This window comes from Pezoporus flaviventris, unplaced genomic scaffold (assembly GCF_033815535.1).
Source record: "Pezoporus flaviventris isolate CSIRO_AGI_PZ_B2104156 unplaced genomic scaffold, CSIRO_AGI_Pfla_v1 ptg000073l, whole genome shotgun sequence".
Classification (NCBI taxonomy): Eukaryota; Metazoa; Chordata; class Aves; order Psittaciformes; family Psittacidae; genus Pezoporus; species Pezoporus flaviventris.
Genome location: NW_026892621.1, coordinates 5,339,458 through 5,366,731, shown reverse-complemented (window position 1 = coordinate 5,366,731; position 27,274 = coordinate 5,339,458). Strand labels below are relative to the sequence as shown.

The 27,274-nt window shown below is 45.2% G+C and overlaps 1 protein-coding gene across 1 annotated transcript in view; it reads left to right on the top strand.

Moving 5' to 3' along the window:
* Positions 1–1,234: 1,234 nt before the first annotated feature.
* The window catches only part of WNT7A (Wnt family member 7A), a 39,388-nt gene continuing 13,348 nt past the window's right edge, over positions 1,235–27,274 (top strand). The window contains exons 1-3 of the mRNA XM_061473006.1: positions 1,235–1,960; positions 2,783–3,009; positions 14,606–14,877. Of these exons, the coding sequence (XP_061328990.1) occupies positions 1,890–1,960; positions 2,783–3,009; positions 14,606–14,877 (570 nt within the window). The 5' untranslated portion in view covers positions 1,235–1,889. The remainder of the gene's footprint in view (positions 1,961–2,782; positions 3,010–14,605; positions 14,878–27,274) is intronic.

The window sequence follows — 27,274 nt, the reverse complement described above, 5'->3', positions numbered from 1 at the left end:
CAACCTCGTATCTGCTGCTGGGACACTCAGTGCCTGCTTTATTTCACTTGAGGCTGCTAAAGCCGTGGGGCAGCTGCTCCCTCTGCCCCAAAAAGTCTTGGAGGTTCTGGGCGCTGCCCGCACATCCCGCCCTGCCCGCAAATCCCGCTCTGACCACTCTGCCCGAGGAGCCCGCACTGCCCGCCAGGTGGCGCTCTGACCAAGAGTTTGTTGCGGCGGCTCGGGGCTGCGGTGGTGTGAGGGGTGTTTGCGGGTTCCGGAGCTGCTCCCACCACCGACACCCCAAATTCCGTTTCATTCCTCGCACAGGGCCTGGAGCCGCTCACCCTTGGCGGGACGGCCCGGCCCGGTTCGGCCTGCGGGGGGAGCTGCCGGGCGCCAGGGTGATGTGAGAGCACCCGCAGCAGCGGGACACACAGGGCGCTGGAGGCGGGAGGGAGCCGCATCCCTGCCCAGGCACCCCGCAGGGCCAGCGCTGGCCGGACTGCTGTCCCAGCCCATTCATAGCCCCGCCGGTGCTGTTCGGGGAGGGGCGTCCACGCGGGTCACCGGCGCGGTTATGCCGCTGCTCCGCTCACTGGCCCGGGAGAGGGGTTTGGTCCCGTGTTCTCGGAGGGATCCCGAGCGCCTTTCACTGTTGGTTTATTTTTTGTTTTCAGAAAACCCCTATCAGCAGAACAATTCCCACACCACACCCCTGTTATCGCGTAGGTAACCTCCCTGCTTGAAATATTTTAAATGGATAATAAAATAGTCACCATATCCGTGTAAATTCCTGCAAGGAAGAGCCAGGAGGCTCCCCCCTTCCCATGCCCCCCGCGGCAGGACGGTGGCTCCCGGAGCGCCCCGGCTGCGGGGTCCGACCCTGCGCGGCCCCGTCCCACGAACACCTTGTGCGAGCCCACGGCCGCGCAGGGCCCGGCGGGACAAGGCGTCCCCGCCTCTGTCATCGCAAACTAAGCGGAGAGGGCACCGCAGGTACGCACGGGCGGGGCTTGCCCCGGCCCCGGCGCGCTGTGGTACCGGCGGCGCTGCGGGGGAACGCTGCAGGGGGCTCGCCCCGCCGCGCCGGTTGGCCTCGGAAACCGGGAGGGAAAGCAGCAGCACGTTACACAGTAGCGGGGAGGCAGAGCGAGGGGAGGAGCGTCCGCGGAGGGCAAACGCATAAAACCAGCCCCAGGTGCTCGGTAGCCCCGGCGAGCGGCAGCTACCGCGGAGTAAAAACTTACCCCCCCCCCGGTGCCGGCCGGCGCGGAGCAGCGCTGGGAGCGGCCCCATGCCGTCCGGCGGGCCGGGGCCAGCCCCGGGGGCACCCCCCGGTGACACCCCCCGCAACTCCCGCCGCTTTCCCCCGGGCCGTGCCCGCAGGAGGAGTCGCGCTCTGCGCCCCGGGAGGATCGCTGTGAGCCTGCGGGCAGGCAGGTGATCTGCCTGCCAGTCCTGGTTACCCTTCTTCCCACCTCCCGCCTTTCTTCCCCCCCGGCTGGACAACTCCCTCCCTGGAGAACACGCCCAAGTAGCTGAAAAAGGGGGAAAGCGAGGAGAAAAGAAAAAAGGGGGGGTGGGGGGAGCAGGGAGACAGTTACCGCTGGACCGGGGGGAGCCGCCGGCGCTCGGGAGGATCCCGCAGCCCGTGCGCTGCCGGCAATAAAGCGCGACGTGTGACAGGCATACAAATCCGGGAGCGCGGGAGCGGCGGGGCCCGGCGGGCCATGCGAAGAGCCTGCGGGGGCTCGCCGGGGCGCAGCGGCGGGGCGCTGCGGCGCGGGGGGCCCCGCTCGGCCGGGCGGCCCTGACCCACCGCACCGCCGGGACCGGGACCGGCCCCGGGCCGGCTGCGCGGCACGCACCGTTTCGCACGTTGGGCTGAGGCACAGCAAGCAAGGAATATGAACAGGAAAACAAGGCGCTGGATCTTCCACATCTTCCTGAGCCTGGGGATTGTGTATATCAAGATCGGGTAAGTAACTTTTTTTTTTCCTCCCCTCTTTCTTTTATAACAATCGCGTTCTCGCGCTCCCAGCCGAACCTGCCCAGACCTGTTACTATTTAACTCGGGAAGTCTCAGAAAGAAAAAGATGATGGTAGTGATCACGGTTATTTCGTAAAGGACAGGTAAAGCACCCCCCCCCCTCCCCCCCCCCGGCTCTTAGCGACCCCCGGGGAGCGGAGCCTCTGGGACCGGGAGGTCCCTGCCGATGCGGGAACCGGGGAACCCCACGGAGCAGCCGGGACCTTCTCCGCCCCAGCCTGGGGCCCCTGCCGCGGGGTGCCCCCGCCCGCCCCCCGCAGCCACCTGCCGCCGGCCGCGGGTTTGCTGCTGCGCACTGAACACCCGCACCCAGCGGGGAACGGGCCGGTGGCAGCTTCCCCGACCCGTCCCGCAGCAGCATCCCCGGCCCGGGTCGCGCGGAGCTGCCGGCCCTGATGCGCCCGGCTGCGGGGGGATGCAGCGGCGGGCGCGGGTCACCCTCTGCCCTCCCTTTGCCCTCCCGCTATCCCACAGGAGAGGGAAATCCCTCCCTGCCCGTTGCCTGTGAGGGGCCCGGGCACGCAACGCCGCTGCACGCGTTTTAATTTCACGAATGAGGAAGTTGGGTCCCGTTTTGGCAGGAGCCCGCGTGCGCCTTATCTCCGCTCCGGCTGTGGAGAGAGGGAGAGGGAAGCTCAGCGGGAAGAGGCGGCAGTTTTCCGGCGGCACCTGCCAAAGCTGGACTCGGCGGGTGCTGCGGGTGCCTCGGGCACCAGCCGCCCCTCAGTCCCTGGTATGTTGTCGTTGCAGGGGTTTTTCCTCTGTGGTGGCCCTGGGAGCCAGCATCATCTGTAACAAGATCCCGGGTCTGGCCCCCCGGCAGCGGGCGATCTGCCAGAGCAGGCCCGACGCTATTATCGTCATCGGGGAAGGGTCCCAGATGGGCATCAACGAGTGCCAGTTCCAGTTCCGCAACGGGCGCTGGAACTGCTCTGCCCTGGGAGAGAGGACCGTCTTCGGGAAGGAGCTCAAAGTGGGTATGTTGCCTCTCTGATCGCTGCTGGCTGGCTCCCACCTGCATGACACTCAAAGGGGGGCACACGGGGAGCATTGCAGGCACATCTATGGCATTAGGAAGGACCAGCTGGCTCGTCCAGCTTGCACCAGCCAGGGCAGGACTGTCACCTGGGCATCTTCACTTGGATGCTATGGCTGTTGCTACCAGTGTGACTGACATCTGTGCTTCCTTCTGGCAGGGCACCTGCTGTGGTTAAGGAAAGCCCTTCCACATGCGTTAGCTTCCACCACAGCATTGCACTCTCCTGGTCTTGCAAATCCTTTACGAAAGCTTCCCCATCTGTGCGCAGGACAGGACAGCAGCCGTGCTCGTGTACTTAGGGATGTGAAGAAGGTGTTTGGTTCTGGTTAAAGGTAGTGGTCAGAGACCGAATGCTGAGTGGGGAGCAGCTCAGCAGCGACACTGTTTGTACCTGTTGAGACTAAGTCCAGCACTTAGTCTTCTTCTAAGAGACTTCCACTGGACACGGTAGTTATTCTATAGCAACTATATGTAGTGTCCCCCCTCCCACCACAAAGAAGGGGTAGGTTCTGCTTGGAGATGTCAGGACATTTATAAAAACTGTTCCAAGCAACAGGCTGAAGATCCCAATTTCCTTCCTTCCCCCCCCCCCCCCCCCCCCCCCCCCCCAGCACCCAGTTATTGCAACAATACAAAATACATCTAAATTCTTAACTGAACCAGCATTAATAGTGACAAACACAAATGCCTGAAGAAACAGAGCTCTCATAACCCTGTACTGAAATCATGTAGTAGTTAGTGGAGTTTACTCAGTAATTATTGATTCCACAGCACTTAAGATGCAAAGACTCAGGAAAGGTGTTTTCCAAATATAGGTATAGCCCTTTTTAAAGCCATCATTGAAAGCTAATCACTTCCAGGACAGCATTCCTCATCCAGAAGTTGAAATTGGGATTTGTGGTTTTCAGCCTTAAGGTCTTTCTGCCTCCTCCCCATGTAACATGTAGATGCCAAATGCAGAAACCCCATCAAACAATGCTTAGCATGATAGAAAACATGGATCTTTCAGTAAAATGGAAGAAGTGATTGAGGACAGGAGGTAGAAGAGCCCTGAGCAGTCCCACAGCAGCTGTGCCCTGGCTTCTAGCTTGCTGGGAAACCCTCCGGACTAGACTTGCTCCAGGCACTTAGTCATCTAGGGATGAATGGCAGGGTATGTCCCTAGTTCCTTATTCCTGCATTCCGGTGAAATGCAGGAATACATCTTTGCTGCTCTGCTCTGGAACTCCTGAGAACTCCTGGCAGGAACTAAATGTGCTTTATCACATGTGTGCATGCTGATATGTGTATTTTCCAAACCCCAGTGACATTTAAGGGAAGATCAGAAAGAGCAAGATGACTAAATTTGAAAGCCCCATGTGAGTTACCGATATTTCAACACCATTGATAATCAAACAGGGTGAGCCAAGTAGGGGATGTAAAAGCGACCCTACATGACACTGTGAAACATCTGAAAATGGACCATTTATTCAGATTAGCTCATTGTTTCTATTCCTTGAGCCGAGCTGTTCCTGTCAGTGATGCATGCAAGTGTTTGCCACTTATGTCAGTGAAGAGCCCATTTGGATGGCTGACAGGTTTGGGCTCATTTACTCCAAGAGTAACATTTCCTTAAACAGAAAATGTGAGAAGGATTTTTAATTCTTCAATGAATCTTAGAACTGCAGAGTTGCTGTGGTCTCTTGTACAAACATGCACTCAGTTCCTCCCCCCCTCCCAAAATTGAATTATTTAGCTAGCAGGTTATATTTAGGTTCTTTTAAAGGAAGTCAATATTAAAGAAAGTAGACTTTGATCTGTCTTTGAGGTGATAACTCTTAATATGTTCTATCTATCCATTATGAGGCTAAGATGGATAGGGCAAATTCATCGCTGGCTTTGGAACACAGTCAAGTGTTGAATGGCATCCAAATGATAAAACTCATTTAAAGAATAACAAACCCCTTCAGATTTAAACGGGTTATACACTTAAATTTGAAAACAAACTTTGATAAAAATCACACAGGTTTGAAATCTTCAGTGGTGAATTTTACTTGCACCCAAGACGTGCATGATGTCTCGAGGATAGAGATACTCAGGCCTTCAAACACTGGGAAGTGTTATAATGTAATTCTTGCTCAGGTTGTCTCGTTGTTCTTCTGCTTCTTCCCTATCAGCATGTACAGAGACCTAGAGTATCTGACACAAATAATTTTTGTACAGCTATAAGAAAAATAATCTGTTTCCCAGGTTTCTCCCTCTTTTCCTAAGATCTCTGTGTCAGGGTGTGCTCTAGGTTATCAGTCAGAGAGATAAAGGTTAATATTACCCTCATGAAAAAAGGGTAAAGCTTATGTGCTATAAAGCCATAAGCCAAGTTAGGTGCCCACAAACTAGAGGAGATCAGCCCTCTGTGCCTCAATCTAAACAGGAGGAGGTATGTGGGACATGAAGGACCATATACCCTAGAGGGTGTATTTTAAGGTTACAGTGCACAGGAACAATTCCGGTTAACATTAGTTACTGTATCCTTGTCGCTTTTTTAATTAGCAGCGACAGCTCTAGATCCTCAGTCCCTTGTCATTGTGTGTATTACAAAATACTATTCACACAGCAACTAACACATTGTCACCTTTCATAGCGTTCAAAGACTGATTTTATTTCTTGGCCACTTGCATCCTTAAAGTTACTATCTAGGAAGTACATGGGGCAGCTTTGTCTTGACACCTGCAGTAAAGTCCATGGCCACACATGACCTCATTGAGCTTTCTCTCTCAGAGGCTATGCTCTGCCTCTGGAGTGGCACTGATGTACTGGCTCTATGATTAGGGTATGACTTCAGAATGACAGTGATGTGGCTGGCCTGGCCACTGCGCTGCTGAACATGTGCAGTGAGCAGTCTAATATCAATCTGGGAGGATGTGCTTAAATAACTCTTATGCTAATGGATTTGTGTGTGTTTGTCCATACAAATAAGTTCCCTTGGATACCACAGATTCTTGAGAACTATTTCCCAAGCTCTGATTTTGATGGCACACCAAGCTAAACCTCTTCAGAACCTGGTTTCTTTACTTTTACCTTTACAGGGTGATCCGCTTTAGGAATGTTGCGCAAATGTGCCCAAATTATTGAAATTCTCTTCTTGTCACTACAGGGTGATTCAAGAGGCCTCAGTTCTCCCTGTGGCTCTGCCATTGTGTGGCTGAGGGACAGAGACCCTGCTCTGTGCTCCTCTTTTCCCACTTTTAAAATGCCAAGAGGCAGCCCTGGTCAAACACTGAAGTCAGTAAGAGGAAAGCATCAAATACAATTTTCCTGCTCTAATCTGTAGCTTGTGTGTATCTGTATTTTAACAAATTCACATCTAATCCATCTTCAAGGGATAATTTAGTTGTAGAGTTACAGTTAACAGCTATTTAAACTCATTCATGCTTCATATGGCCTATTTGTGGCCACAGTTACCACTTCGTGTAGCATACTTCAAACCAGTGCACAGCATATACTCTCATTTCTTGTGTCATTTTGTCTAGTTTGTTCTTCAAATAAGAGATTCTTCCCTACTGACATACTGCGGATATCTTATCGTGACAGCTGGTGACTAAAGTGCCAATAGCATGAAGAGAAATAACAGAGTAAAAGTGACATCAGTTTACTCCAGCAGAGGGCTCGGTCCAGTTACGGGAGTGACAAAGTCGCCATCAAGATCACCACAAGGATTTTTGTTCTAGACATTTCTGTAGACACCTTATTAATAATGTAAAGTCACAAAGAGAAATTTTAAAATAACCATGGAGATGACGCAATGCTGCAGTTCTGGACACTTTTAAAACCAAACCTATTTGTTACAGTGCTCAGCAGTTCTGTTCCTGAAGACAGCCACAATTAAACCAAGGGTTTAAAGCAGGACTGGCCAAAAAATTCGTGCCCACCTCTCTTCAGGTGAAATACGGTTCAAGCCTCAACATCTGAGCAACCAGGGATGCCTTTGATAGAATGTGAAAATCAGATTTGGGCTCTGACGGACTGCAGAAAGAGCAAGTGCTATAGGGAAGGCTCTTCATCAGATGCCTTACTAACCCGTTCTGGTGTGCAACCTTGTCAACAGGTAGTCAACAGTAACTTTGCTGTTTGTGATAATCACAGGCCAAGGAATAACTAACTCAAATAATTCCCTTAGGATATGTAAATATTTCATGGTATCTAGAGGGCAGCACCATATTGGCATCATAGGGAAAAACGGAAAAACTATGTCCTGAGTAGCGCTGCCACTATTAAATGAAGCCTCCCAAGTGAAACTAATGCAAACTGTTTGACTTAATCTCGGCAAAGTGACACACAAAGGAAACTCATCTCAGTATAGGTCTATGAAAAGAAAGCCACTATGACCATGCAGAAGCTGTCACAGACCCTGCATGGGAAAGGCTGGAGAGAATCAGCCGAGGGCTGTGAAGACGTGGTGGTCTTCAATGAGCATTACAGCAAAAGGGGTTTCAACCAGGTTTTCATCCTGGTCTTACCAAAACTCATCAGTTCTTTGGTTTCTTTCATACTAAAAAATGTTTCAGTATAATCACATTGATACCTTCATCCATCTCATATTACTCATGGGAATAAGGAAAACTGAAATCAAAACAAGAATCCATATGGACCAAACTTCTGCGCACAGCACCAGTGTACATTGTGCCCAGTGCCTTTGAGGGATCAGTACAGATATACTCAGATGTACACATTAAAACAGGAGAGGCTGTTAGCTGTGCTTTATACACTATATTAGCTCTACACTGCCCACTGGACTGAATTTAGCAGTGATTTATTTCCCACATATTAAAATACACTTTTCTTCTGTGGCTTCAACAGCATAAAGGAAGAGGGGATATTCTTGTCTATTGCAATAAATAACAACTGCCCTACAAGCCAAACCCTTAAGTAGCTTGTTCAGAAGCTATCAGGAACTATCTCTTTTGCTAGTATGAAAAAGAGAACAAGATCTAGCTCATTATCCCATCTGGTCTGGTAGGGTTAAAAGAAAACAGAGTAAAACTTTGTTTTGTCACTGTGTAAAGGACACAGTTTTGCAAACATTTGGTACAGGTGTGTTCAATAGAGGATTTTGGTACAGGTGTGTTCAATAGAGGATTTAGTCTTCAATCATTTTCCAGAGCTTTTTGATTTGAAATACTGATGTAACCGCTTGTGTTAGGTTTTATAGTCTGATTCTTTGAATTACAAAATAAGAGACCAACTAAACAACCACTGGTAGCTCATTCTGAAAATCTTGCTGTTCTCATATTGCACATAAGATTACCTGCACAAGTCTATGGGAAACCAGGCTCTAAGTGCTCCTGCACTATTCAGTGTTCAGTTTTCTGACCCACTGGTGTTGCAAAACCCTTGAGATACATGGAAAAGAAATACTGAAATTCACAAGCCTCTTGCTATCTACTCAGGCAAGGTCTGAACTGGTATTTCTGCGCAGTTTCCAGCACTTACATCCAGTTCTTAATGTCAGATTCTTGCACGAGAACAGTTACTTGCAGGCAAAACAGAGGCCAGGCTGAAATATGGCCTGAACATCCCAAACCTAGCATGCTGCTGTAAGCCAGAAAGTCAATCTGTCTCAGCAGGGACTGTCACAGTAAGATAAAACATTGCCCCAAGGTCACTGCAGTTGGAATTCCCATCAGAAGGTTTTCATACCTGCCTTCAAATGTGTCTTGTGAGTACATGTTTCAGAGAAACAGGAAGATTGCATTTCACTGGAAAGGTGGAAGAGTCTCTCCTGTTGCAGGGTCAGCACGTGGCTCTTCCTGAAGCACGGCTTCTGGAGGGATCAGGACCATCACAAAAGGGGAAACCATTGTCTCAACTCTGAAATACTGGCTGTGATGTTTGAAATGCACGTGCCTTCAGCAGCAACTTCATAAGTTTAAAGAGGGTATTTTCAGTGTTTCCTCTCCAAGAATGTGATGTGTTGACAAAACTAAACTTCAGTTTGTGAACGTGGGCAGTGACTAAACCCCCCAAACTCTCGAATGTCTCTTAGAGCAACTTTATTTATTTTATTTCCTGGTACTAATCTTTGCAGAGAGCATGCTGCTGATATATAGACAACTGCCATTTTCATTTCAAGTCAGTACAATATTTTAAGGCACCAAACCCCTCAAAACTTTGACCCATTACAGAAGGGGGAAGACAAATAGGGGAGGGGTACTTCAGTGATTATTTTAAGCTACCATTTTTATTAATCACACGTGCTAGGTTAAGGAAATAGAAAGCAAGACCCTACATAGCCTACCAAGGAAGGAGGAGGCACACCCCAAAGTAGGCAGAGGATGGATCTGTTCTTTGTCTTTCCTAGCTATGAGTTATGACCTCTATAGAGAGATATGAAGTAATGTTAGCTATGGCACATAATTGGCAATGCACATTGTGTTTCCATCTTTCTATTTTCACAATCATATTTCAGCTCATGTCACTGCAGGTAACTCCCTCTCTGACCTTTTGGCTTTAAATAGCAAAAAAATACAACCCATGTTTTCAAGGGAGATAAATAGAAATTTATCTTTTTTATTTCACAGCTTAGTCAGTTCATGGGGGGGACTGATGGGATGGGCCAAGTTATTTAGAAGCATGCTTAGATCCTGAGAGGTACTGAACTGCTGAGCACCTGTTGACTTCCTGCAAGTAAACCCAGTCTATCTTGCAAGCTTAGGTCCTGTTTCCCATGCAACATCAAGGGATTATGCAGCTTTTTAAAACTAAATTCTTATTTCTAATCAGTGTGAATGAAGCTTTTTACAAACTGTTCAAATTTTTAGATGAAACTAAATTGAAAGCTAAATTAAAACCAGAATGCAGACCACTCTGCAGCTGATCCACTTGCTGATCAGCCAAAGCCCAGTCACACAAACATTTTTACCCAAAAGCAAAGACACACATGTGAATATTTGCAGGATTAATGCTACTGGGTACGGAAGTATGCTCAGTGTTAGGAGAGCCACCTGTCTTGGTAATACTTACGTTTGCACTTATCTATGGTAATCTTAGTGCTTCCCTTTGTGACATTTGACACAATGTGGTGGTGGTTGACTGTGCAGAGCTCAGAGACAAAGCCAGTTTGGGATTGTCGCCTGCTGCCCAGTGAAGGGTCTAAAGCCAGGACTCCAGTGCTTCAGAGCATGATTTGCATCAACAGAGTGGGGCTGCAGGAATATTGGAGGCCATGGATGCCAAACTCTCTGCTGTCAAAGCAATTGGAGCTGCAACACGCTGAATACCTTATGGAAACCCAGAAAGAGTGGGGAGATATTTGTGTCCGATTCATGAAGAAAAGCCTCTGTGTTCCCACAGCACTGAAGCACTTGTTTAGGCTGAGGACAGCCCCTGTGTAGATGGGGAAGTGGAGCCAGGCTGGTGTCAGTGCCCATATCTCACGGCCAGGCTGAGTGCTGATGGGTGACACTGCTGGGGTCAAGCACAGGGTGTGCCCCCCACTCCCTGCCAGCCACTGTGCTTGAGCATCACTTATGGTGTTATAGCAGTTATACCTGGCAATGCTGCCGTGGGTAGAAACCTGTCACATCACCAGCTTCATTAATGACCAAAGCAACCTCTGACAGACTGCTGCATGCTTTCCTGCAGCTTCTAATGCTTGGAGTTGATCTCTGGCGTGTGTTTAGCCTTTGCTTATTCCAGACAATGAGAAGAACATGTGATTTGGGAGCTGAAAGGGTGGCTTACAATTCCTGTACACACACAGCCAACTCTCCACCTCTCTCCACAACTCGGGTAGGGCTCAGGCAGCTGTCATTCATTTTTCCTCTGCTAGTTTACTCATCACAAGTGGTTTTATGTGCACCCTTGCAAGTCATGGGCTGGAAAAGCCTCATCAAAACCTCTTAAGTTGACCTAACATCTGGGATCATGATTTCCACCAATCCTCCCACAAAGATCACTGGGTTTGTTTTTTATATGTATTTCTAAATTAAACTTACTTTTTAAAAAATTCTTTTTTTTTTTTTTAAATCATAGATTTAAGTCCAGTTGCAGTTTAAGTATGGGTTCAGTGAGAACTGGCTGTGAGAAGGTTTAATTCCTGGGTCTCCGCACAAGGTGTCTAGTGAATGGGTCATAAAATTGCTCAAGAGACAGCTTGAATAGCTCACGCCATTGAGTACATTTTATTTAAGCTCTCTCCAAAAGGTCTTTTCTGATTTCACTGCTGAAAACATACCAATTTACTCTCCCAGCTACTGCCTGATCTTCTGAGCCATCTAGAGAAGGTAGTTACTGCAGATTAGAGTTTTCCACACTCTGTTGGTCATACAGAAGAGCAAACCCCTTGATTTTACCATCAACCTGCTGACTATCTATCTATTTTTGCTAGGAAAGAAGTGGCCCAAGCAGGCTCTGTGTCTCACATGGTGTGATGCATTGCTGCTAGCTCTGTCCTTTCTTTGCCCTATGTTTTGTGCCGTACCTCCTGCTTTGCTGAATTTCTTTATCTTCCTACACCAGAGGTGCTGTTCCCACCTGTGAAATATTTCGTGATGCTACAGTTACCATCACCTTCAGCTTGGGTATGAGAGTCTCAGTACAGTGTTGATATCAAAGCCTGACCTTTTTCTAGCACCAGGATCCCAAGGTTTTTACTCCTAAATTTTCGGAGGGAAAGTAAAGCATAGGTCTCAGCTGAAAACTAAACAAGAAAGAAGATAAAAGAGGATGATATCAGCTTAGTTCCCAAACTGATCCAGAATCCACCATCCAGCAGTGATGATGTTGCACCTTTCAACCTACCCATGTTTTGAGATTAGACTGAATACAGAGCAGGTCAGCTGTTCTGGAGCATCAGCAGAGTCTCAGAGGAAACCACCCATTGCCTGCAAGCAGCAGCCTGAGCCTACCTTGTTAAAGCAGCGTTTCCTTCCGAGATCCTCCAGGCACCTCAACTGTCTGCTGAAACCAGAAGCAGAGGAGTAGCATTTGCTGTTTAAAAGTGGTAGGAAAGCACATGTTCTCATGTTATCCAGTCTGCTGTCCAAAGCCCTGTTATGCTCCTTTGATATTTAAAGCATTGTCACAGAGGAGGCTCAAAATGAATTAAGTCTCCCCCTAGCCTGTATGCTGGCATTCCTATGGGCCAGACAAGGGTAATGAAGCTTCAAAAAGTGATTGATTTGTGGAAAAACAGCGATAGTTTGATACAGACGGGACAAGCCTGTTCCACTTTATCAATACTGCACAAGTGCCAAGGTGCTTCCCGCCTGGATCAATTCCTCCAGACACTTAGTTTACCTTGTAATTCTCTAACTTTAGTTTTAAAAAGCTGCTCAACTTTTCCCCCAAACAAGACCCACTTATAAAATAACTTAATTTGTGTAACATATTTTATGGCCAAGATTGACACTGGGGTCTGATTCTGCTTGTGCCAGTTTTATACTCCCTGCGTTGCATTTTGCTCCCTTCTAAGAAGCAAAAGAGCTGCTTAGTCTTTATTATGTTCAGTATGTCAGGTTAAAGTGATCTCCCAGTGTTTTTTATTCTAGATCTTGAAAACAACTTGTGATAGAGCAGAAATCATCCAACCGAAGGAAAACCAGAACCAGATGCAAATTTCACCAGAAACCCAGTGTAATGCATTGCTCCCCTCTGAGCAGAGAAACTGGGACTTCTTATTCTACCTTGCCCTGTTTGTCAGTGTATTTTTCATAGTGTTGTATTTAAAATAGTGAGGATATTGTTGAAGATAAACTGGAGGAAGAACTACAAGGTGCCCTTGCTGGTCCTGGTGGATTCACTCTGGAGTAGGACCAAATTTCCACCTGCCTCCTCTGGTGTCCATACAGAGGCACTGAGAGTGCAACTCCAAATCCACCTAAAGCCTGTGATTTCTATCCCCCATTCAGATTTTCATAAAAAGCCAAATGTTCTGGAAAGCTTCATCTGCAAAGTCCACAGTCCCAACAACTCAACATTTTGTGACTTTTTTTTAATATAGGAAAACAAGAAATCCTTTGAGGAATAATGATACTTTACTACAAGTTTCTTAAATACAGTGCATGGCAGTATTAGTGGGAATATTGCGTGTGCAATAAAAGGGTGTGAAGATGCCTATTAACAGATTTTATGTCATCTTGTTTTCCATTGTACTTCTTGCCTTAAGGAAGTGAACATTTTGCATTAGAAGAACCATTTAGTGGCAAGTAAGAGAAATCCAGATCATGGGTGTGAAAGGGACGTAGCTGAGAATGAAGTGCTTGTAAGATTTCTTTCCCAAGTAATGATTTTTTTGTGAAATCCAATAAACAACAGAAATGTGCTTGTTTCTTGTATAAGAAACTATTGCCAGTAGCTAAGCTCTGCCAGAACTCCACTGCTGGGTGTTTGGAGAAGGGAAGCTGATCTTCCCATCTGCACCTCTCCTGATTAAGAGCCTGATTCTGATCCAATTGATGCAAGGGTAGATTTTGACCTTGGAGAAATAAGAGTATGGGTAATTGCTTAGTTTGGGAGATCCAAGATTTTTTTAATGGGATGTTTGACAGACATAGGTGATCTCTGCATATCTCCTTAGGTTTTGAAGGGGCTCTCATGCATCAGAACTGGTTCTGGAAGTCTCTCAGATCTTGTAGGATCCACATATGGGAAATCCACAGAGCAGAATGCAAAAAATCTTCAAGATAAATTAAATCATAGATCTAAAGTGAGAACCAAACAGAAGCCTGTTGTTATTATAGCCATGTTGTTGGTCCTTTCCAACCCTAAGTATCCTATGATTCTGTGTTGCACAAATCAATATTGGCTTAACCTCCTCCTCGCAGTCCTCTGCGGAGGCTGTTACGTTGCCTTGCTTTTGTCATGTACCTGCAACAGTGTAGGTTATTTTTTCCATCCTAATTTTGAAAAATTAAGTGTTGAAATTTAAATTTTGAGGCATTTTGAAATTAAACCCAAAACTGATTTCATTGAGTCTGCACAAATATCACTGCTGAAAACTTTGTGATACCTACAATGTAAAAATCCCATGTTCCAGATCAGTAAAGGTATTTTCAGAACAAGATTTCTAACAGAGGTTTTCTTCCTGTAAACAGAGGCTGGTTTCCTGTACAAATAGTTTTTAGTGCAGAATGCAATTCCTAAATAAAATCCCGTTTCTGTTTTTTTAAGAAGTTTAATATGGTTGTTTTAGCAATTTCACTCCCAATTCCACCTATTTTCCTTTTCTTTCTTTCTTTTTGAGCTAGAGCATTTGCCACCCCACCCTGTTGCTATAGAAAGTTTAGTTTGACTACTTCTAATACCATCTGGAAATATATATGTGAAGTTGCCTAAACAATACTTTATATCTTACTATCTCATAGAGAGCTATCATTTCAGAAAGTGAACGTCCACAAAAATCAATACTTAGAAGAGTAGAGACTTGCTTATGCCTGCAGATTTACAGCACTCCTAATAATAGCCTCCTGATGTTTGCACGGCAGGACCTTGCCTGTGTTTTTCTAACTCATGTCACCATGTTGTATCATGTATTTACAGCACTGTTTTCATTTCAGGTAGCAGAGAAGCAGCATTCACGTACGCCATCATTGCTGCTGGGGTAGCACATGCAATCACAGCTGCCTGTACACAGGGCAACCTGAGTGACTGTGGCTGTGACAAAGAAAAACAAGGACAGTACCATAAAGAGGAAGGATGGAAATGGGGAGGCTGCTCTGCAGACATCAGATACGGAATAGGATTCGCCAAAGTGTTTGTGGATGCCCGGGAGATTAAGCAAAATGCAAGGACACTCATGAATCTGCACAACAATGAGGCTGGGCGGAAGGTAAGTCCCTCTGCTTTCCTCCCAGGCCATCTCCAGCCTGGGACTGGAGATGGGTTAGGTCATGGACAGTGCCTCGCAACTACAGTGTGCTTTAATGCCAACCTCATTTTACAGTAGACAAGTAGGCACCTTGGTGAGTTATACGAGCTGGTTGGACCATCTGTGCATCACATATTTGTCTAAATGTTACTCTCTACAGCTGGAAAAAGAAAAAAGCAAACAAACATTTTAACTGTAAAGTCAAATGATACTTTATGGTAGAAAGCTTGCTGCTACTGTGTGGGTGAATGGGATTTTCGTCAGGTTCAGACATGAACTCCTCATTTGAAAAGGGATCGTTTTCAAACCAACTCTTTAAACCTTGCTCTTTGTGTGAGGACTACCTCTAGAAGTATTAAAATACTTTAGCAAAAAGGCCACAGGCTGACTCACACCATTATATGGATTTGCTTTATCATTCTGCACAGCAAGATGCCTGCCCCCTCCCCATTCTTTTGAACTGGGTAGCTGAAAGCAGCTGCTCCAGAACCAGTGCTCAAGAAGACAGGAACTCAGCAGCTTCCAAGACGTTTCCTGTGGATCCTGGGCACTGAGTGCCCCGGGTTTGCTGCCTTTTCTATTTGCTCCACTTGGCCAGTTTTCTGATTATCAACAGCAGCTGTTGCAGAAGGAAGACCTGACCTGATCTGTGCTCCTCAGATCCCTGCTGGTCAGGCCTTCTCCAGCATACCCTGAACAGTCTCGGTGGTGCAGGGGCTCTGATTTACACCAGCGAGGAGTGGCCAGGGGCTGCCTCGTGCTCCCCATGTGCAGGTAGCCCAGCGCTGCTCTCTGTACGGAAGGTGCTGTTTTGCTAATCGCATTTTACAGAATGAGTATCAATCCTCTTGCTTTCTGAGCTCACTGCTGTACCTCCTCCACTGAGCATTAGTACTGATTTGAGCATTATGTTAGTGTGACTTAGAAGCAAATGGGAGAAGGAAGTTAGGAACAGCAGTGAATTTGTGGATACTATTTTTGTTGTAGTAATTACCTGTGGGCTCTGAGACAGCTCCACTTATGCTAGAGCCAAGTAGATTGAAAAAAAGAAAAAAGCCATTTCCACCCCAAACAAAAGCCTAACCCTTCTTTTATTTAATGCTACTGTAGTAGTTTTATAGATGAGATTATGTTTTTTACTCTGTCTAGTATCCCCAGTGCCTGCTTGTGTCTGGCTCTCTAGTGCAAACACAGTACGTCAAACCGCTAGCAAGATTAACACTGAGTTCTGAGAATAAATCAAGGGCTACCCACTAATATTTGCTGAACAAATGATCTGAGATCTTTCTTGCTTACTGAGAAGCCTGGTAAAACACCGAGATCCACAGTCTGCTCTGTTATGCAAGCACAAATCCACTGAAACAGAAGACTGCAGAGGAGTTTCACCTTTGTGGGAAAGCTACTTCCTTGAAAGGTCTGCTTGTGTTTGATAGGTGCTGGCAGTTAAAAGATCCCCAAGAAAGGACAGAGCATCCTGCAGATGGCTGCATAGGGAGATGGAACTGGCTACTGCCTAGAATTCTCTTCTTTCCAATGCAAAGCTCAGATATACAGAGAAAAGAAGAAGTTGCATTTTTTCATCTCCATTGTCGCCCAGGCATGGACCCAGGGTAGAGAAGGAGAGCAGCTGGTCCTAGAGCTGGCCTGTGTTTAGAAGCCTTGAGGACATGAGCCCCTTGTGTTTCTCACCTATATGTGCACAATTTGCTGTCCTTAAGGATTGTGCCTGGAAGACTGAGCTCTGCGCATTGTTACCTGGGAGAACAGTGGTGTGTGCTATCTCTGGCCATCTGCCATTTCTCCAGCAGGCTCAGGAACTGTTCTAATCTCAAGATATTTCTACTCTTCTTCCTGCATCTCTTACAGAGCAAAATTACTGATCTTTGTTCAAACAAATCTCTGTTTGAAATCTTCAGGGGAAAGAAGGAGTAACATGACTGGGAAGAGGCACGTTCCTCCACCATCCTGGAGAGAAGGGATAAATGATGTTTTTCCTAGTAAGATTCCTTTCAGGCTTTGCTCTTATGTGAAAGATCACAGTACTTAAAGACAATTGGCAGAGGGAGGCCATTACGGGTATTTGGCAAGCTAGGTCTCTCACAACCTAACCCTCTTACAACAAAGACTGTCTTGTTCTGAGGTGGTACTCTCCCTTTTGGAGCAATATGGATCTTATCAGCCTCCACACAATCTGTTCTTGGTGGCTTTCCTCTGGGCTACAAATTCTTGTCTAGTTTTACTCGCCCATGGCTAGGTTTTTGATGATATTTATGCACGTAGGAGACAGACTGGCACCTACTGGTCTTCCAGAAATAAACCAGATGTTCAGTTCTTATTGTTATCTTCACCTGTAGGCACTGCTATGCTGTTCATAAGCCAGTCCCCTCTACTTTGGTCTTGCAGTGTGAAACTGTACTGTGTGCTGTGCCCACTGCCCTGGGCACTCATGGATGACCTGTGGAACGGTTCTTCTTTAGGATTACACCAGCTGCAGAGGATTCAGGATGCACTCTAGTAAATCATACATGTGTTATTATCTAGTTGACTTCCTAGGAATCACTGGCAAATTCATCTGTTCCATCTTGGTGAGCAAGAGATGACAGACTTTGCAATACAGTGGGCAGGCCCACTGGGCATGTGTTGGACTGCATGGTATAAACCTACAGAGAATCAGGAAAAGTCTGATCCAGACATTTTGGAGATCTTAATTCAAGACTTTCCACCTTCTCATAGTCTTGTTTTACTTAGGCAGATGTCTCTCTATCTGCTGTGGTGCCAACAGCAGTCTCATAGAATCATAGAGTCAACCAGGTTGGAAAAGACCTTTAAGATCATCCAGTTCAGCTGTTACCCCAGCACTGCCAAGGCCACCACTAAACCAACATGACTCTGCCAGAGCAATCTCACAGTTGTCTGTCAGCTTCTTCTAGAGGTGAATGAATGAAAACTGACTGTGCCACGTGTGGAGGATTTTAAAGGTGACAGGTGGAGAATATCCATGTGTTTTTATCTCAAAGAGCCTTGGTAGTGCATGCCCAGGGCACAGTGAGAAGCACTCATACCTGTGATCAGCAGGTGTGAAATGTCTCCACTTCCAGCTGCTCCCACACTGTAAACCAATGCCAGTGATGCCAATGGTGTCCTGCAGGATGACACCTCCACTGCTGGGGTGGAGCCAGCAGGGCTTTCGCTCTGTTCCTCTCCCTGTCTCGGTGACAAACTGCCAGGACTCAGTTCTGTAGCACACAGGCACAACTTCAAAGTTCCCAGGCTGCTTGGAAGGGAAGGGGCAGAGTTCAGAACAGGGGTCACATACACCCTACACAACTGGCCCCAAGCAGCCCAAAAAGCTTCACGTAATTTGTCAAACCTACTGGAGAGCAGCTATTTCTGACCTCCAGAAGCAGAGTTTAGAGTGTCTTTCCTCTTTGAATTAGTATTTCCTGAAATGCTGATTCACTGCAGGAAGAAGCAAGCAGCATAGGGAGAACAGGAGGAGAATTCGTAACAGCTGGGTCAGAAAAGACAGATAAAGCTTGAATTAATTTAAAGGCATAATCCTGATTTGACCTGAAAACTTCCATAACTTCCATGTGAGGGGTTATAATTGCAAGGCTGAATCATCTGTTAACAAATTTGTCTTCTCAAGTACAAAGTTAATTAAATTACTGCAAGTAACACAATAATGCACATCTGAGAGATATTTATGCTCCGGGAAATAAAAATGGTTTTCTCCAAGTTATGATACTAAAAAATAGCAAAGTAGGTACTGAAAGGTTCTACACATTTTGGCTGTAAGTGTTCCATTTTGACAGCACGGCAAGGTGCTGTCAAAGACCAGATTGCTCTCTCCTCTCTTTTCTCTGTGACATTGAAATTCCACGAATGGCATCTTGCATCAGCGTTACATCATATTAAGTATAATGCAATATTATGAGTCATTGTTATAAATCATGGGCACAGGCTGCATTAGAAAGCTTTTGCAATTCAAGAGCACATCAAGGTGGATTCTTACTCAGTGCTTCTCTTTGAAGCATACACAGGTGCACTAACTTTGCAATGTACCTACATCTTCTGAATCAGGAGCATTTCAGTTTTCCCTTTCAGCTCTCAGGCTTGCAGGAGAAGTGCAGTATGTGCCTAACAGACTTGCTGCAAATATCAAGCAAGCTATGAGAAAACAGAAGGTGTTTCTGAAGTGGATCATGCAATGATCATAATAGACTGAAGTGCTCAGTATTGTATCCTTCAGGGAAAACTGTAATGATGTTAATTGCCTGCATTTGGAAAGCACGGTGTTCAGGAGTTCTCCCAAGCCATTCTTTGAAGCCTCCGCTTGTATGACACTCTCCCCCTCACCTCCTAGCACTTCTGACCTCAGAAGGAGATTGCTGCCATGTAACTTTCCTGAACTTCTTCCAGTTCTTGCATAGCATGAAATCATCACACAACTGCAGGAATGTAACTGTTCTCTAGAGGAGACAGCTATTCCTACTTCATTCAGCATACCTTTTACTTTAACTGGACTATTAGCATGAAGACAAGAAGCTGCACAGAGCACAAGCTCTTGCAGGCGAACCACTTGAAAGCTTGTAAGCATCTAGCACATTGTTAGAAAAGAGACAAGACTGATAAAAGAGGCAGCCAAACATTTGAACAATTGTAACTTTTCTGAATATAGGCCTGTCATTCTGGATGTTTAATATTTCTGCCTGAACTAGGTCTGAAAACATGTGAAAACATGGCACTATTCCTGCTTGCACCCATGGCTCAGTTCAGCTGCTCGCAGTGGAGGGGGATTGCAGCCCTGCTGGGGTGGTCCTGCCTGAGGAAGACTGCAGCCTTCGAGGGGACCCCAGCAGCCCAGGGGCTCCTGAAAGGAGCTCTGTTTCCAGAAGGTGACCACGGATGCACACTGCCTGGCTAGCAGGGTACAGTCAGTGTGCTGGAGGACGCGGGGCCCATGGTGGAACCAAAAGATTCCTTCCCACATGTCTGTACCAGCTGTAATCTGGTGCTAAGCAATGTCTGCAAACAGCACAACTGACTGATAGTGACCAAACCCATGTACTTCTGTATTCATCTGTCTCTCAGCTCCATCAGAAAGAATCTCTCTAATGGCACACGCACACCAGGATAAAGCTTGCCTGTGTGGAGCTGCTGAGAATTACCATTGACTCCAGGGAGTCTAGAGACCAGCTCTGAGCAGAGCACTGGGTGAGGCTGCACCCATACTCCTGGCACCAGCCATCAGCTGGTATTAGAGTATCAGCAGCAGAGCCACATGTTTCTTGGAGTTCAGAAGTCAACAGTGCCTTTACAATTGCACTTCACATTTCCCAATGTATTTTTCTTCTCCTTTTTGATTTTTGTTGTTGGCATGAGCACAGAAATGTTCCTGATTTTTGTGTTCAGAAGCTTCTAGTCCTTAGTGTTAGAGATGCTTTCTAAACACAAAGCTGATGAATTATTTCCCTCTTTACTGGTACTTGTGAAATGATTGAGAGTGGTTTGAAGTTGGGAAGGATTTTTGAGAAGTAACTTTCCCCTTGTAGTTACAATTCCTGTGAGGGATCATGGAGAGAGAAGCATACCTAGGACTAGTGCTGCCTGCTTGATTAAGAGCTTGTTCATTTACATCCAGGACCCCCTACTACTCCCTCACTTGGACCTCCATTGTCAACAGATGTGTTGAGTGTGTAGGAGTGACAAGCATATGTGCTGCCCCTCCGCACAGAATGACCAAGCACTTGCTTAGACTTCTTGCCTGGCTGATAAGGGACCGGGAGAAGTGCTCCTATGCTTCCATTCCTGTAGGCTGTAGGAAGATGGGGAGCTTGGTTTGTTGACAGGTAGGTGCCCCTTGCTGATAGTGGCAGTAGCAATTCTGACAGACTTCAGCAGTAGCTGTTCAGGCCCTTACAGATGAGGTCAGTAGACATAGAATCACAGAATTATAGAATCCCAGCCTGGTTTGGGTTGAAGGGACCTTAAAGATCATCCAGTCCCAACCCCTGCCATGGGCAGAGACACCTTCCACTAGAGCAGCTTGCTCCAAGCCCCTGTGTCCAACCTGGCCTTGAACACTGCCAGGGATGGGGCAGCCACAGCTTCTCTGGGCACCCTGTGCCAGCGCCTCAGCACCCTCACAGGGAAGAGCTTCTGCCTAAGAGCTCATCTCAGTCTCCCCTCTGGAGGTTAAAGCCATTTCCTGTTTTCCTGTGCCTATATATGCCTATGTAGAATGTTCTGGTAGCTGGTTTGCTTAATTCAAGTGTACGGTATTTTACATAGATTAAACTGGTCAGGAGGAGAAGGTTTACAAGAAGGTTTAGACATGTGGCTTGTGTCTCTCTGTGACCAGGTGGAATAATGGAACATGTAAAAAATGCTTCTGCCAACTCTCACTGACATGGTTGTAAGGTACAGGCAAAGAGAAGGAGCGTTCACCCATAGAACTGGGTCCACTTATAGCATGTTACCTAAGGGAAACCATGTCCTGTCCCACCCTACAGTTCCTGTGCTTCATGGCCCTGCTGTCCAGAGTACTTGCCTTCTTCCCAAGCCTCTAGCCTCAAGGCCTGGCACCATGGCTGTAGTTCAGTGCGTTTAGAAAAGGAGCATTAGATGTAACAAAGTCTTTCCTGGCAACCTCACCACCACACGCTTGCTGAGGGGCAGCAGGATTCCCAGAAAGGCCAAGCACTGGATTTGGAGGAAGTCCAATTCACTGAATGGGAAAACTGCCATTGAGGTTGGTGGGACCGCAGGATGCAGCTGAGTGCTTCCAAAAATCCCATCCCTACAGTGTTTGCAGTGCACAGCAAGAGTTTGCTGAGCAGTTTCCTAGGTGTGAAAAATATATACATCCTATGCACTCTTACAGTATTGTGTTTGTATTTGAAAGCATCAAAGTACTATTTTATGCCTTTCCTACTTTTTTTACATAGGTCTTAAAACAAGTCCCAACTTGACAGCCAAGCTCTGCATCTTCTCAACAGCCCAGAGTAAAGATAAAGGAAATATTAATGTTAGTCTGAATGATGAGAGGGAATTGGACTGCACAAGAACAGTAATCCACACGAATGGATTTTCATTCCACTTGTCCTCCACTTTCAGCTAATCAGAAACTGTGATACATGGTCCCACTTGTATTTTGGCTTTCAGCTCCCTCCTATATCTTATGTGGTTGAAAATTGAATTCCTGATTTACGCTGAAGATTAGGGAATGATAAATGAATAAATGATATCACTTACCTGCAGTCGCAGTTTGAGGATTCTGGCATTATGAACAAAACACGCATTTCGTGTATATGAGTACCAGATCTGACAATTTGTCGTGCAGCTAACTGAGGGCCAGGGCCTCTTAATAAATAACAAAGATCTCAGATTCCAAATTTAATACATGCACCTTTTATAACTGAAATGATCAGATCTTGCTCCAATGATGGATTTGCTCCACAAAGCCACTTGCTTGGTCACACCATTTTGGACATTTTCTAATTTAATTCTTTTGCTTTGGACACTTAGCAGCATTTCCTTCCCACAGGGCACACACTTGCCATCCAGCACTCAGAGGGGAATATAATCTAGGTGAAAGCAGTTGCTATATAGATTATTCAGTTCTATCATTGGTTTCAGCACTGTTGGATGTGACCCTTTTGTAGAGTCTTATTTGGCAGAAATATAGCTATCACAGAGCATAATCACTTCAAAGCAAATACGTGCTATGCATGGTATTATAAAAGTTATGCTGAACATGTAATACAAGTTTTAAGAAAGAGAAAACGTAGCGTTTATTAACCCTAACTCTGACCCATGAGCATAGCTGTTTTGCCCTGTACTGTTTATATTAACTTGTGATTTTTGATGTTTTATTGAGAAATTAAATCAGAATACAAGACTTTTGAGCTTCATACCTAAATCTAGGCCTAAGTTGTGGCAAAACTTTCAGAACTAGCTGATGAGCACAGTTCTGCTTCTCCTGTATTCCTGAGATGACATTTGTTACACTTTACATTTAGGATTCTAAACCTAAGACTGATTTCCTTGCATTAGTCTAGACACTGCCATCGCCATATTTCAGCAATTTTAGCAAAACCCAACAGAACCCAGGCATTGGCCAAATTAGCAGGAAACTAATGGCCAGGCTACTCACTGAGAACATTTTTAATAGACAAACAGGCAGTGTTTACACTGCACATAAAGTTTGCATGGAATTATGCTGGAGATCTTGCATGATGCAGTCTCATTCATTCCACCTCTGACCAAGTGTACCCATTCATCACATAACTCTAGGTTTGAGTGCTTGAATCTCTGCTACCATGCTGTGTCAATGGGGATAGAAACTGGAATCTTCTCCAGTTACAGCCCAAACCCCTACAGTCTGAGCTGGAAGTATCTCCAGGAGCGTTTCCAAGAGCCTTGCAATGATGAGTCAGTAACATGAACTCAGTTACCTTGCTATGTAGAGGCATTTGGAACAATCCATAATAGAAGTTTTGGTAAAGGTGAAAGTTAAACCAAGGTTTGGTTCAAATGCTTTACTAGACACTTGGAGGCAGAAACCCCTGAAGCCATAAAACCCTGAACCCTCACTAAAAGCAATAATTGCTGGCATTTGCTGTACAAATGGAACAGACTTTTGCTTTAATGGAAAGAATTTCCAGGTATTTTGCAGTAAACAATTAAAAAATCAATTAGATGAAGAACAACCTTTTAGTCCAAGGACACAAACAAGGCTTGCTTTGGTACTGGAAGAATGTAGAATGGATCTATTAAAGGATAAGGATTTCAGGTAATTGCAGAAAGGATACTTGGCTCTGCATGCCCAGTCAGTGCCAAAAGGCACTAGTATTAATCTACATTGGAACTGGTTATAGAAATGACCCTGAGCCTTCTGGTACTTAAATATGAGCTGCACCTAATGGGCTTCATATGGTCTCTGAGAAAGCAGAAGGGTCAATATTCACAAACTCTAAATCAGATCTAAGCTAACATCTATTGCTAGTGATCTACCAAATAGGTTTTCTTGGTAGCAATCAGCTGGTGGCCTACCCTAAGGAAACTAGCCTTGCCTTAAGCATGCTACATCTTGTACTAAATATAAGACCACACACAATTATGAATATAACCATGTATTCTCTTGCAGGGCTATTCCCATATGAGATTTTAATTGAGACACAGCACACTGTTATCTTTGGGTATATAAATCCTGCAGTCATAAAACAATTTACTAATGAGATGGCACAATAGTGTGTAGATAAAGAAGTTCAATAGAGAGTCAAGAATATGTGCCCAAAAGCTTGAATTAAGACCCTGGTTAAAACAGAAAAGGTCCAGGAAATGTCACCAATGAAACAGTGGAGATGCTTTCCTGCAAAATCATGCCTTACAAGTGATGGCAAGCTCTTTGTGAATTGCCTTTGTGAATCTAACACCACCAGCATTCACGTTGCCACCAGGAACATTTATAGGATTTGTATGCTCCCTGTGGTCTTTTATTTCATAGAATTTTCTTTAAAACATCTACCTGCTGTCATATTTGGTTGAAATGACTAAAAAGGTGCAGCCATTACCAATGGGATATGAGAAGATAGGAAGGCAGAAGGGAGCCAGACACCAAGTACTTAGGCTTTGTTTTCTAAGAAAATCCACCTGACAAGTCTGTCTTTCTATACTTGGAGCAAATTTTAACTAAAAGGTGTAATCAAAGTCTTACAATATTTTCCAGAAAATTATAGCTTTAAATAACCATGCTAAGGAATATCTTAAGACTTTTTGCAATTCTATTTCACAGGATTATAGTTTATATTAATGTTCACCTTACAGAGATATTTATAAAATTAGTATCTGATTAATACATTAAATGTGTGCTACAAACATGCATGGTTTCTTTTACTGATGGGTTTATGTACTGGTGAAACTGGTACTTAGATGCTGTTGTCACAGGCATCCTATGAGCTTGTAAACTAAAGACCTAGAGCAAGAGCAATTGGTTAACCCTTTGTTAAAAACATCTCTCTTGATATCAAGACTCATTTATAGAATCATAGAATCCCAGACTGGTTTATGTTGGAAGGGTCCTTAAAGCTCATCCAGTTCCAACCCCCTGCCATGGGCAGGGACACTTTCCACTGGACCAGGTTGCTCCAACCCCTGTCCAACCTGGCCTTGAGCACTGCTATGGCTTATAAAGAGGAACTGTTAATGGTGTTATTTGATGTTGCTATTCAACTCATCTCTAAGTGGCAAAGAGTTAGATCTGTTAACAAAAAAAGCAGCAGCTATGTCTGGTCTGGAGGGTGAGGTGGCTGAGGGGAGTTACATGCATCAATGCAGTAAACCTTAAAAGGGAGTATCTGTTAATAGGTGTTTACTCGTCTGTAAGACAAAGGCTTCAACTATTGCTTACAATGCCTGTTAGAATGAAACAGGAGAAAATCTAATAAGCCGGGTAAAAGCAAGACAAAAAGCAAAAGAGTTTTGCTTAGACTGCACTAGGCATTAAGTGTAAATTTAGGAAATTCCACTTTCTTCTGTATAGGAGGAAATTTTCATTGACAACAGGCCAAAGATCCTTGTTAAAATTCTTGGCCTGGATACGGGCATGCTGATCTTGGCAGCTGCTGGGCTACAGAGATAGGCTTTGCTGGTAGGATCTTATCTCTGATAAGTGGAAGCTATTTGCAAACATGGAAGTGTGGATCTATTGTCCAAACTGCAACTGGAGGGGGAAAACTCGTATGTATAAAACTTGATTTGAAAGTCATCTCTGTGGAATAATTATTCTCACACAAATGTTACAATTAAGACCAAAATCACGTTACTTTATGATACTGTGAATATTTTGAATTTTAAACACCAAGCGTGTGGAAATGTGTTCACAAAATACAATGTGTTATTGTGATCGAGTTGCTGCCTTATGATAACTAAAATAATTGCATGCTGATTAGCTGGAGGAGTAATGGGAAGTTTCTCTTAAAATTACAAGAATAGCTATCACTGTCCTGAGCATCTGCTGTTTGATGTGCCAGCATGGTGATATCCCACCCAGGGAACAACCATCCTTGGTGACGGGTTTGAAGCCTCTGCCACAGTCTAGGTCATGCTATCTCTGTAAAGTATTGTGGCTGAAGGAAATGGGAGTGAGTTTGATGTAGCTCAGGTGCTCTTCCCTGCTGAGGAAGGTAGCAGAGTGCGCAGTGGGTACGCCTCCAGTGTCACTTACAAACTCTGAACAGCTTGTTAGGTGTTAGGATTGCATCTTTAAAATGTGTCTCTGTGAATCAAACATGAAGATATCCTGTGCTTCTTTCTAGACCAAAGGAGTTAGTGATGAAGTTAAGACATATTGAGTTTTTATAATGGCAATACTGAAAAAATTAGCGTAGAAATACTTTGAAATTACCTGAAGAGCTTGATAGAAAGGGAAAACATCCTTTGATTACTAAAACTGCTGGCTATAAATTTTTCAGCATGAGAAATATGCCTTGCATAGTATTATGTTCTGAGTATCTAAGAATTAACTCTCATTGTCTGATATGCAACTAAATGAACCTATAATTAACTGTGTGTAGCTATTGGTTAAAACTGGAAGCAATATGAAGTGATATTGTTTTGCAGCTAGTATTCCTGCCAGTACCTGGCTTTATTAGCTGAGCACAAGAGCTGTTTTCTGATTAGTTGTCTGGAACAAGTAAGACTGTTCCTTTCATTTCTATCACTCTTTGGAAACTTTACTCTTGACAACTTAAGCATTTGTCAAAATGCTCTACATGGTTGCTCCCAATTCTTTACTGTACAATGCCAGCACCACTTCATTTGAGTGCTTCACAACCAGCGGGGAGAGTTACACGGAAGATGAAGTTTAGTGGGAATGAGTCAGAATGTGCCATTCCTCTCTGTCCTGGGTTCAGCAGTAGCTGTCTTCCTGTCTGGCTAGGTTTTAAACCACGACTCTCTCTCTGTGTACATTAGCTGTGTTGAGGATGAATTCCAGTTGTGTCATTTCCTGTTTTCCCTATGTTTTTTTTTCTATGTGAAGAATGACTCAGGCTCCATGGCATATCCCAAAGTGAGGGGCAGCAGTGTCATCCCTGCCTGAATAATCCCCAAGACTTTAATTCATTGTGATACCAAAATGAGGAGTGTAAATAAGTTTAGTTCATTTTATCTGGGAGTACTTCCAATTTCTTCAGAAACAGCATGCTAAAATATGAACTATAGGCACCATTACTTTCTTTCTTTTAAAAACTCCGAACACTCCATCCTACATTTTAATGACAGCTCGATGCATTGACATTTAGAAGCCCAGAGTATGGATGAAGATCACCATCCCAAGATCAAAACTAAAACC